This window comes from Carassius auratus, chromosome 13 (assembly GCF_003368295.1).
Source record: "Carassius auratus strain Wakin chromosome 13, ASM336829v1, whole genome shotgun sequence".
Taxonomy (NCBI): Eukaryota; Metazoa; Chordata; class Actinopteri; order Cypriniformes; family Cyprinidae; genus Carassius; species Carassius auratus.
In genome coordinates, this window is record NC_039255.1 from 7,714,101 (window position 1) to 7,727,696 (window position 13,596).

Below are 13,596 nucleotides of genomic sequence, written 5' to 3' on the forward strand. Positions count from 1 at the left end.
AAAATGTTGAGAAATATGCAGATAAATTATATACAGAAGCACTGTTGTCAAGTGAAAACATTTATGAACTGTTATTTTGGACAGAAACAGTCAGATTATAAAATTACTTCATGGATTATTATTCTTTTTGTTTTATTTCTTTTGTGGACACCTTTTTACTTTTTTACTTTTTCATTTTTGGGTGAACTACTCCTTTAAAACAACTACAAGTACAATGTAAGCAAAAATCAGCAAAATGGGAAAGTTTGTGGACCATTTCTCTCCTAATTTAAAAAAAAAACCAAGTATAAGACCTTTGTAAGTGATTTGTAGATTGATTGTTTGAAGATCCTGACTTACCTGACACAGCAACATTAAGTTGGATGTCGTGTTTCCACTCTGCAGTGCAGTTCTTGTAGGCGATGAGCTACTCCCACACTGTAAAAAATTTCCTGTAGAAATTACAGTAACTTACTGGCAGCAGTTTGCCAGTAACTTACTGTAAATTAAACTTACAGTAAAAATACTGTATTCATATTTACAGTACCATTTAACTTGCTGTAAATGTATTTGCAGTAATATATTTTTTTACTGTAAAACACAATTATGTTTTTTTCTCCTTTTATATATTTTAATACAATAAAATATTACTTTACACTGTGAAATTTACTGTAATTGGTTCACTTTTATTATGTATTGTAAAACTTAACAAATTATTGTATTTCAACAGGTCTCATGTCTCAGTAGTAAAAACTATAAAAAGAAACAAAATACTGTTTAACTTCTTTTATTGGTTTAATAGTTAAATTGTAATACTTGAAATAACATTTTAATATTCTTGCAGATTGTACTTTCAGTTTTCCAAAAACTTGAATACATTTCATTTATACATAAAAGTTTCAAATTAAGAGCATTTTAAAACAACAGACATGAACAGATTCAGTCATAAGAACAATCTTAAAAATTTACAAATTCAGAAACTCCTGTGTAGAATGTATTTGCTCTTAGTAGCTTAATAGTTTTGCCAGCTGAAATCCAGAAACTCCTTAAAGGGATAGTTCACCCAAAAATCTGAATTAGGTCATTAATAACTCACCCTCATGTTGTTCCAAACCCGTGAGACTTCCGTTTATCTTGAGAACACAGTTTAAGATATTTTAGATTTAGTCCGAGAGCTCTCAGTCCCTCCATTGAAGCTGTGTGTGTGGTATACTGTCCATGTCAAGAAAGGTAAGAAAAACATCATCAAAGTAGTCCATGTGACATCACAGAGTCGGTTAGAATTTTTTGAAGCATCGAAAATACATTTTGGTCCAAAAAAAGTAAAAACTATGACTTTATTCAGCATTTTCTTCTCTTCTGGGTCTGTTGTGAGACAGTTCAAAACAAAGCAGTTTGTGAGCCGGTTCATGAATCATTCGATGTAACCAAATCTTTTTGAACCAGTTCACCAAATCAAACTGAATCATTTTATACTGTTCACGTCTCCAATACGCATTAATTCACAAATTACTTAAGCTGTAAACTTTTTAAATGTGGCTGACTCGAGAACGAGTCAGTATTTTGTTCATTATCTGGCTCAGCTCGGTGTTCATCTTCAGTTCTCTCCTCACAGCAGTTCAGTCAGTGTACTGTTTGAGTAAATGAATTACTCCGGGATATTGGTTTGTTTGAACTCAGAAGTGTCAGCCACATTAAAAAAAAGTTAACAGTTTAAGTAATTTGTGGATTAATGCGTATTGGAGATGCGAACCGTTTAAAATGATTCAGTTCGATTTGGTGAACTGGTTCAAAAGGATCCAACTACATGGAGTGATTCGTTCGCGAACCGGATATCACGAACTGCTTTGTTTTGAACTCTCTCTCACAACAGACACTGAAGAGAAGACAATGCTGAATAAAGTTGTAGTCTTTGCTATTTTTGGACCAAAACGTATTTTTGATGCTTCAAAAAATTCTAACTGACCCTCTGATGTCACATGGACTACTTTGATGATGTTTTTCTTACCTTTCTGGACATGGACAGCAGACCGAACACACAGCTTCAATGGAGGGACAGAGGACATAAATGGAGGTCTCACGGGTTTGGAACGACATGAGGGTGAGTTATTAATGGGTGAATTAATTTTTTTGGGTGAACTATCCCTTTAATGAAGGAGGATACATGAGGGTTCAGACCAGAGTTCTTCCTTTGCACCATCTTCCCACTTCTTCTGATGACGTGGAACTTTGAGGAGCACTTGCTGTTGTCAGGGTTAACATTTAACCTTTACATAACAGAAAAAAAAGTTAGATCATTTGATGTGAAAAATGTCTAACAAAACAACCAAATACTCACATCACAACCAAATAGAGAAATGCACTGCAAATGGCACAGAACACAACGGAAATATTTCCAGGGGACCCAATATGTGACGAACCCGGATGGAGCATGTTTAGTACTCAACGTCTACTTTTGTTTTCTTGCAAAAAATACAGAGATTACATATTTATGACATACAACTTTATATACAATATAAAAAATGTAAAAAGAACATGAGGGTGAGATATTAATCTATACATTAGTAACATTGTAAAAAAAAAAATGTAATGTTATGTTTAAATAAGTTTCATAGGTAAGAAATGTAAGGTAATGTAGGGTCCAAAGATGAAACAGCTAATTTTAAAGTTGAAACACACACAGATAAATAAAGCATATTACGAAAACTTTTTTGTATAAAATGTATTTATTTGCAACAGTTATGTTAACAGCAATAATAAGACATTTATGTCCTAAGTACAGCTATTAAGCTGATAGACACCATGCTGCTTTGTCACGAGAACATCCCAGGTTAAAATAATGAGGAAATTACGTTGGCTAAATCCGAAATCGCCCCCTTAACACTCATTCACTCATTTCTACATTAGTCCACTAATACGGTTCACTTGAAGCTGTGAATGAAAACGAGTGAGTGAATTCGGACAGCCGTTGATCGCGCATTGGATGTACACAGTCGGGTTCGTCACTTACTGGGGTCCCCTGAAAACATTTCCATTATGTTCTGTGCCATTTGCGGCGCATTTTCGCGAACGAGATTATGTTATTCTCCCGATGCTGATGTACAGAACAAATGTTACATTTGAAGTAGACATATTTTTCTCTTGGTTGTTTAGTTTCCTTAACTTTATGTGTTTGCGGTAACGTTAAATGTGAGACTGAGGGGCGGAGAGGCTTTGGAAAGTGTATGAGCATTCAGGAACTGCACACGAAAACCTTAAATTCGCCGTGTTTTTATGCCCTTTGGCATGATTAATAAAGGCGTATAATGTCTCCACAGAGACGCCAGTGTTTGCACACGACACGAACATTGCGGGTTTTACTCTAGCACTACAAGCATGACGTGCATTTATATGGGGTAATCAGTTAACAGCAAGCGATAATAGCGGGAAAAAATCCGACTGACTTTAAGCTAAATCCACGAAAGCTTTGTTGTTCGGCTAACAGTTCACATGAACACTCACCAGCTCCTGGAGTGGTCAAACCCAAGGCAGAGACCCGTTAATGTCCATATTTTGACGGTGAAACGTTCAGAAAAGGGAAAGAAAGGAAAGAAATATGAATGTTTGCACAGTGTCACCACAACTCTCTCTAGCTCTCTTCACAGCATAAATGTGAGGTGACTGCGCGCCGTTCAGTGGCAGCGTTTTTTTAATTTATATTTTTGTTTTAGTTAAACCAAAGATATAATATATTTAAAGTAAAAGAAGTAATATTTGTACCCACCTTTGCATCTGACTGGTTCTTTTCGCATCTGTGTGTCTTGTTTTCTTCTTTCTCCAAGTGGGAAATAAAACTTGATCTGTGATTGGTCAGGTTTCGCGCTCATTTTTTCTTTACTGTATTTAGATTTACAGTAAATAAAAAATACTGTAATTTAGTGTTGCCAAGAGGGTATTCCCCAAAATGTAACTTTAAAATACAGTAATATGCTGTATAACTGTTCTACAGTAAACTACAGTTCATTTTACAGTTAAATACTGTTAAATTTACAGACATTTCTAACAGTGCACTTAAATTGACTCATACTTCTAAGTTGAGGCCCTGATTTTCTCCTTTGTGTCTCAGAAGACACTGAATATTTACACAAGAGCTGCCACGGCACTCCACTGTTATACCCATCTGGTGTAGGAGATGGCGGGAGAGCATGATTCTTGTTTTTGAGTATGAATGTTAAGTGCTGGGTAGTATGACAGCTGTCTTGGCTCTGGTTTGTGTGCTAGGTCGACTTCCCTGGTAGATATGGACCACACACTTGGACCTCCAAGCATCCTATTACTGTCATCGGATCAAGGAAATATGTTGTTATTTCTGAAACTGGGATGAATGCAACTTAACAGACATGGCAGATGTAATAGAATTCTTATTTACTGCGTTTTTAGATTTTAAATTAATTTATTACTGCAGATGTTTAGATTTACAAACTTAATGTTGGTAGTTTAGCATTTGTTCTGTAAACTACAGTTAAATTACAGTGTAAAGAAGTGGAAGGATTGTTGTTTGGTTTTTCCTGACTTCTAATACTTCCTTTTTACTAGAATTCTTGGAATCTTTCTGATATTGTTCAGTTGTTTGTGGAGCTTTACCAGGTGATTCCTGCCTGTTCTTGCTGTTGGAATTTTGCTTCTGGGTTGCGTTCTTGCATAGAAAAAAAAAAAAACCAAAACCATTCAGGTGTGCTAACTTCCAGAGATTAACTCAGTGAGCGCTTTAGAGTTCCTAGAAATAAAGGCCAGCTTAGTCATAATCACACTGATTTATTACTGGATGTGTTATGTTTTTTTAAAACCCCTGACCCTAAGCAGTGGCTCCAGACGAAAAAATTAATAAATAAAATGGTTAGGGATTTATTGGAAACATTGGCTTCTGGTTTAGTGAGGGAGGGAGTCCATTTCGAGTAATGCCTCTGATTGATTTAAGACTTAGTGAATTTGATTCAAACTTATAATGAAGTCTGAATATATTTGGGGATCTGTTTAAACTATTCATTAAAAAGATGATCATTTGTTCACAAACCAGACATCAAAACTCTTGTTGTGTGCATTGTTGCTTGCTGCAAACAACACACTCTGAAGATGTAATTAAAGAACATCACCTCATGAGATGATATCTAAAAAAAAAAAAATTTTTTTTTTTTCTTGAACTGTAAAAGTACTGTCAAAGTTATGGTTTTCATAAGTAGAACTATACATTAACATATCATTTATTGTGAAGAATGGTAAAAGGATGTTCCCCGCGTGACACAAGTCCTTGCATGACACATCACATAAGACTATATTTTATATAAATATTTGTATTTCTTATTTTTGTTATTACAGTGTAGTTGTTTATTTATTTTTATTATTTTTGGTCACATTTGTATTATTTTAGTTTAGTTGCTAAGTTTTTTGCATGGATATAAGTGATGTCACAAAACATCTGACTTACTGATGAGAGGCGTTCTGTTTTGTCAAATGCCACAGACCTTTGTTAAAGACGGGACTTGAGCCAAATCTAGAGAAACATTACAGAACACCACATCAACCCCATAGCAACATCCTGGCAACCACCCAGAATCATGGCGCTGAGTTTTGCATGTAAAAATCTAGTTAAACTTGCTTGTGTCTCATAGCTCTCTTGCTGTTTAAGATTGACGGCGCTAATGTTGACCCTCTTGAGGGAACAACAAGTGACTCATGCTATACAAAATCAGCAAGTCAAGACCAAAGATTACATTTTTAGCTTTACCAGGCAACACTCATAGATCTAAAGATTTCCAGTAGGCTCCGTCGACCTGTGACGCTCTTACAAAGACACAGACTGAGCTAGACGATGGGCAGAGTTTTATTGAGTGAGAATGCTTCTGCTACCTTCTGTCTCTCATTTTCTCTCTCTCTCTCTCTCTTCCAGCATAAACATCTGTGGCTGGTTTATGTAAGTCCCTGAGCTAAGTGTAGAGAAAGGGGGTCTGGTTCTCACAGCAGTGATAGCAGTGGTAAAAGGGCAGGGAGGTGTGGTGGTGAACAGGCAATTGCTGCACATACGCTTCTGGGCCGACTGCCCAAAACTAATCAGAGAGTAAGAACAGGAGAAAGCTCAGTCAGTGGGGGTGAAACTGATAAGAGAAGGTAACAAGGGTGCATCTTGGGAACTGCAAGTGATGTAGACCAGAGCCAGAAATCCAAAAAGTCGAAAGCAACCCGGTTTGCCTCATGTGTTTTCTCAGCGATTGGGAGTTGAAAATAGCACGGCTTAGCCATGGACTTCGGTCCGAGTGGCGGGGACTGATTTGGTACCGTTTTGTTTTATTGTTTGTTTGGTTTCAGGGCCTTTGTAGTGTGTTTTTGGCAGGCCGTGCTGATCTGATAAAGAGTCAAAGGTAAGAACGAGTTTAATCAGGAGGTTACTGACCCACAGGATGCCTCAGGTGTATTCAACTAGGATCAACAAACAAAAGGATATAGAAAAAGAAAGAAGCAGTTCCTTGCCTGAAGCCCTTTATACAATAGTTAATATGGTGAAGACTAAGAAAACCTTGTATGATCTTATCTGCAAAGGGTTTCCTGTAGACAGTATCCCTCTTTCTCTAGAATGTGACAAAGAGCTGTTAAGACTTTTATTGCACAACAGAGAACCATTGCAGGTGTTTAACATAGGCAGGCTAATAAATAACGCATGAATGAAAAATAAACTAGTGCATGAAAAAGTAGCTCTGCAAACAAAAGAAACTCAGCAGAAACCTAGATTACATTCTGAGAAATTTCATGTATCTGCCAAGGAAATGTAGAGGTTGTGTAGCAGCTAAGGTCCGAGATCACTTCACTGTTTAGCTGTTTTTTCTGACAGATTTTTTGTTTTTAAGAAAATGATGTAGTTTAGCAATTTTGGCCAAATACGTTTAACACCTATTGCCCTAATTCTTCATGTACCAGTCCTCGTCAGTCAAATTAACTCATGATAACTGGACATTTAAAGACAGACCCCCATATTAGGCAATCCAATTAACTGTTTCTCTCTGTGTCATAGTCACACAAGGCCTGAAAAAGCTGAGCGAAAATGCCTTTCTAGCACTGGGAACATTCCTACAGTCTTCTGTAATGGCATATTTCAGATTTTGAAAAGAAAGTGGAGCAAAACAGAACAGCATTCGATAACGTGGTTGTTTCAGAGGCAGCATAAGAAGACCACCTTTTCACCACGTGATTGACAGTTCCCGTCCATCCCCTCTGATGCTTTCCCACGCCATGGTAATGTTGAAAGGCTGTCAGTCGAAACCACTGGTCAGTTGCAGAATGGCCACAGCACAAAGACGTGAAGAGAAAGCCACCCAGTGTTTTCTGAAGGATCTGCTGTCTTCCACATACACACATAAGGAAGCCTCTGTTTCTTCTTTTAGCTCTTTTGTCCAGTTGCCTGCAATAGGATGAACTCTTTCTCGACTTCAATAGCTGCATCAGATGAGATTTATAATGGATTATGATATGATTGTAAGGATCTCAGTGAAATAAAAACAACCTTGACACACATCCAATCAGAGCTGTCTCATGTCACCACTTATATAAAGCCACTTATTTGTAAAAAAAAAAAAAAAACTTCCATAGACTAACACAAGGGGGCAGCCTGTCCTTCAAGTTCAGCAGGGCTGCCACCAAACTGATGCACACAAAGCAGCAATTATAGTAAAATATAGTTTCATGTCAAAAACAAAACCATTTGGCAGTAGGATTTGGCCAGTTTTTGTGCTAATAACGTGCCGTAATCCTGCTTGACTGGAGATGAATTCGGAGGATAGAAGCCAAACGAGAATGTTGGAGATGTTTTATTTACTCAGTCACTGTAGATTCCTCAGGTATGGGAAGGCATAAATCATTGCTTATGGGATGACAGAGAAAGAGACAGAGGAGATCTAAAGAGAGAGGAAATGAGTGTAGCCAGAGAGCAGTACTGTAACAATAGGCTTTACCCAACACACCCTTCTAATTCACTCTCACACCATGCCTTCCCAGCTGGCCTCGGAGAACCCAGAACATTACTGCCTGGCCTGGGCCACTTTAGGACTTCTCCAGGGCCCATTAAAATGCACACTCTCACTTGTGCTCTAGAATGTGTTCTGGACTGTGTCTTGAAAAGGGGAATTTCTTGTCTGCTTCCCTCTGATGTCATCAGCTCGTTTCCCCCAGTGTCAATTATGTCTGTGTCCCCGCAGCATCAATGCAGTCCCATCTTGCTTTGAGCTCAGGTGTTGACATGCTTCAGTGCCGGCTCCTCTCTGTCCTCTTGCGTGTGGTCCTGGAAAGGCCTGTGTGAGTGGGCCAAAGCACAGTGACAGGCTTGCTATTGCGTTCATGTGTAAAACATAATCAGGCTGGTGTGGAGTGGAGATGTAACAATAGCCTAAATGGCCGCGTTGGCTCTGCCTCTCCTACTCTGCCATAACTTATTGTCCTTGTCGTGCTGACGCAGCGGTCCAAGAACCCCACTCTTTGCATGGAGTTCTGCAGCCTCCCCTAATCTGGCCTTCTTCTCTTGTCACTTTTCAATAAAAGGTTAGCGAGAGCATCCTTTAGTAAGGCATTTCCTCAAGCTGTAAATCCTTTGCTGTGTTAGTCTTCTGCACGGCTTTGGTTTTAACACCACCACCTTGAGATCAAGTGTATCTGGTTACTGACATGATGCTAATGAGGTGCGTTTACAAAGCTTGTGAAACTGATGTGCAGAGAGGGGAAAGCAGATGCACAAAGACAAGAGGAAGGGGGATGGAGTGACTTGCCTTCAGCTATGGATTTGAAAGTGTAATTCAATCAGCTCAGTGATGACTTCTTTTTGTTGTGTTTAAATCCCCCATCTCTCTATCTTTCTCTCTCAAAGTGTGGGAATTTCGCCGTACTGGTGGATCTTCATATCCTGCCTTTAGGCGGCCAAGACAATGCCAGCTGGTTCTCTCCAGAACACAGGAAGGTATGGGAATGAGGGTGTGTTTCTGTTTGTTTGTGTATGTCCTCTTACACTTCAGTAGACTGAAACTGCAGGAATCTGGAATTTGGATCTACTCTCGGGGATCCCCCCCATCCTTTTTATGTATGTTTAAGATATATGTTTTCACTGGCTCATGCAACCGAAAAGCTTTGAATGATTTTCCCTCCCAGGTTTAACTCTACATGCAGCACGTCTAGTTAAATTTGAGCTCCATGTAAAAAGTTTAGGGCAATGTAACCTTGGGAGGTTTATCTTTGTTTTTAAGATTGCAAATATGTGTGCAAACTCTTATGTGTGTGTATGCGCAGGAAGTGGGCTCCCTGATTAGAGAAGCATTGGAGCTGAGGGTGAGGCAGTTTCAAGAGACCAAATACCAAAAGATCCAGCCCAAACTAAGGAAGGATCTCACCCTGACCACCCCACTCAGTCTTGAAGGTATAGCACACATGGGCATTGTCTCCAAACCTAAGCTGTGTCCAAAATTGCATTCTCTCTAGTAGTAATAAAATTAGTTCAGTACTGCTCCTCACCTACTATATAATAGGGAAGTAGAAATAGTCAGATGTAGGGTTAGTAAGTTTCCATTGGCAGCATTTTATAGCATTATCATTTAATTTATGCCATTGGCATGTGTTCAGAAGATGGTGACGTACACACCAATCTCTTAGGCTCATTAATGCCTACTAATGTTTAATTATTCTGATTTATGTTTGAACCACAAATACTACTGTACTCTTTCAATATAATACCAAATATACACCTGCATATTTGAGAATTTGCTATAGGTTATTGAAATATATAATTATCCATGTTCAAGCTGCAAGTGAAGACCTGCATCTTTACCTCACACTTACTTTAGAAATTATCTCTCCTTGATAAACATGCTTCACAGCTCGAAAACTCTGTTAACGGCTGTCCCACAGCAGGAAGAGGAAGTTTTCAAAACAAAGTGGAAAAATCGAGGCTCTACCTGCATGCCCGCGAGAATAAAAACTAGTTGAGACTAGGCAGCACTCCCCAGGAGTGTCTCCACCGCCCCCATAAATATGAGGTGAATGTGTTTGACTTCACTTCCTCTTCATGATACAGTGCATGTTAAGAAAAAACAGTGGTGGCCTGCATATAATGTCACCAGTGTAGTTTGTTTCATCAACAAATGTAATTAAATTTAGTTATCATCGGCTTGAATTATTCTGAAACACTGTTCTATATAATTTACAGCATTGGTGAATAGAGAATGAACTAAAATAAACTCAAATGACTTAGAATTAAATTTAAATCTAATCAAATTGAGTCATAAGAACATGCGATTCTGAATCAAATCGAAAACCGAATTCTGCTATCTGCTTTTGATTTAGTTTCACAATCTTGATTGGATTTGATTCTGATATGGATTTGACAAGTTTTTGACAAGTTCTTTCATGTGAGAAATAGTACAAGCACTTGGAATATGTCATAAAAAGAATAATATGTGTCCCATTGCCTCATGCCACAACATATCCAGTATAGACCGGATCTGTGATTTAAAATTACTTTTTATTGTCTTTAGTCGCATCACAGTCCCCTGTAGATATGGTGTTAAGGCCCGTTCACACCAAGCATGATAACTAAAAGATAATGATAAAGAGATAGTTCTAAACATTTTTCTCAATATTAAAGAATAGCAGAGTCCACACCACAGCTAAAACGATAAAGGCACAGAGAAAAGATATCGTTAGAATCATTTCCAGATTTTTTTTTTCAGTTGATGAACGATAAAAAACATTCACAGCCACTCAGAATCCATCCGAGCTGTAGAATTTAAAGCAACAAATGCCGGTGCACTTAGAATAAACAGACAATATTGTTCGCTGGTGAAGACGCTAATGTCGCCTTTATAGTCATCTTTCTAGTTATCGTTCTAGGTGTGAACCAGCCTTTAGTGTTTCACAATTCCCAAAACAAAAACTTCTTATCAGCTGGCCAGATTTAGTTCGTAATGACATCACCGTTCGTTCTTTGATTTTACTTGAAATGTATTAGGGCCTTAAGGGAGGTGGTTGGTTTTGCACTGGTAGCACTTACGCCTGTAAAAGGCTGACTCACTGCATGAGCCAGATCCCGCTGACAGAGGTAGATTACAGGGCAGTTAAGCTCATAAAAAGACATTTCTCCTCTTTAGATGTTGCTGCTCCTCTCATGGCACAACAAGGCATGGCTGCACTGCTGCAGAGGTGCTCATCTCTTTCTGTTCTTGTTGTTTAGCACTAATATTACATGCAGTTTTGATTATTTTACTCCTCTCCTTTCGCTGCTGGGATAAAAGTCAGAAAACAAGATAAAAAAAAAAAAATTGTTTATAGGCTGGCGCTAGATATTGGAGTTTTTAAGGATCTGGCAGTAACTGGTTTCCCAGATCACTTTCACCCATGATTCTGTGAATGTGACCAGCACTTTTTATTAGAGATCAATTTCAGATATGTAATTAGTTAATCTGAAGATCACATCATGAATCACTGCTCACTGTGTATATAACAGCTGTGAGAAATGCAATGTCTCACCCTTGGGACAGGTGAGAACAGGGTTATTGTCTAATATATCAGAAAGACTGACTCATTATCTCTGACAGATAAGCATAACAAATGATGAAACGCACTCATAGGGTGTGTGCATGGACAGTCTGTCTCCTTCACTTGTGTCCATAAACATAGAAGTTTAAAGTATTTTTAGGCCTCCGGCAGGAAATGGAGCTGGACTGTGACTGGGAAATACATGCAAGGGTCATATGCTCAGTGTAGAGGTCAAACACTGACCTGCTGATATCCTTCCCAAAGATGTAGACATGAGTGTGCTCACCCAACACACTCTCTAATGGGAATATATGATATTAAAGACAGGAGTAGTGGCTATTGGAATTTCAGCCATTTTCAATTGCCATCACAGGAAGAAAATTCTCTAAAATAGAAAACCGTTATTTTAAATTGTAATACTATTTCAAAATATAACAGTTAAATAATTGTATTTTTCATCAAATAAATGCAGGCCTTGGGGAACATATACTCTTTACTATATAATATATATATATATATATATATATATATATATATATATATATATATATATATATATATATATATATATATATATATATATATATATATATATAATATTATAATTCCTGTATTTTGAGTATATACTTTGTCATACTCAACCTCTAAATTTAATGATTAATAATTCTATTACATTTTATATGACAGTACATGTGATTGGTTAATTTTCTCATTCGGACTTAGCATATATGGTCGATGCATTTTGTAATGCAATTAAATTGACCAAATACCTTGTAAAGTCTACTTTACAGCACAGTTTTAGATGTTTGGAACATACCCAAAGAGTTCTCCCTGCAATTTTCCCAGTCACAGAACATGTGACCACTCCAGCTGTCGGCTATCAGCAGCTATTAACTCTCCCCGATCCTTTTGTGTGAACTCACTCATACACCAGAGACATTTTTTTTTTCCTCTCTTGTATGTGTCGGCCCACTTTAATCTACATGGTTTAATCATGCATGCATGAAGCATGGTGTTTCGTTCATTCTCAGCGTAGATGTGTCTGTTGTCAACCTGTATGTGGCGGTTTGTGCATGCATGTTACATTTATCACATCCAGCGAGCGTGACACATGCCGACACATTTCCTGAGCAGTCTGTTCTGCTCTCAGCTGCAAAGGCCATTTTCCAAATGTCAGCCCTCGTAGCTGTTGCTGACTGGCTACCTCATGCTTCCCCATTAGCTCATAGTGAGTTGATTTATTTATGCTTTGGAGAGGGCGGGAAAGGGGGAACTTTTCCCACCAAATGTCTTGGCTTGGCGCAAGCACGAGCCAGACTCTTGGCACACTAACCAAGGAAATGTTTTTTGTTGGACTACAGCAAACTGCGTTGTTTTAATGTTGACCTGTAGAAGCAAAAAAAGGGTTCTCGATGACTTTTCGTCCTTTTTAAGAATTAGTGATATTTGGAATGAGATGAACGGTATACTGTTAGCACTCCTTCCTTATTCCTTTTCTTAAGAACGAATTCCCCGTAGCCTCTTTATGACCCTTTCTGACACCCGGAGAGTCTGTTTGTTGCTACGTTACAAGTGCTTTAACCTAATCTCTGATGCTGCAGTTTCAAAATAGAGTTATTAGGTTTAAACCGAGAACATCTGCTAATTAGCATGTTGCTCAACGTATATGCCAAATAATTTTTTAAAGATCATATCTTGTTTTCCTCTTCTTAACCTACTCTCACCTCATTTTTCCAGGAGTAGTTTTACTGAGAAAACCTGTAAATTAAAAAGATCAGTCTGGCAATAAAGTTCACGAAAGCGACCCAGTTTCAAGTGAACGTACACTCATGTGAGAACCTAATGAATGACTCTCTTTGCATTCTTTCAGTTTGGAATGCAAATAATTAGTGTGAAATCAATTTTGCATGAATCTGTGTATCAAATTTGGGCACTAGCAATGATTTTGTTAGACTAAACATTGGGACACTGGTGATTCAGTCATCAGTTGCAACACGCCTGTGTGGTTTCACATTAAAGCATCACTGGCATTTACCCACATATTGCTATATAACATGCCAGGACCAAAATCTAGTG

General features: G+C 38.0%; 1 protein-coding gene across 1 annotated transcript in view; it reads left to right on the plus strand.

Moving 5' to 3' along the window:
• Nucleotides 1–13,596, plus strand: part of LOC113112514 (protein SLX4IP-like) — a 43,657-nt gene that overhangs the window by 2,477 nt on the left and 27,584 nt on the right. Inside the window, exons 3-4 of the mRNA XM_026278161.1 lie at nt 8,864–8,953; nt 9,280–9,406. Of these exons, the coding sequence (XP_026133946.1) occupies nt 8,864–8,953; nt 9,280–9,406 (217 nt within the window). The remainder of the gene's footprint in view (nt 1–8,863; nt 8,954–9,279; nt 9,407–13,596) is intronic.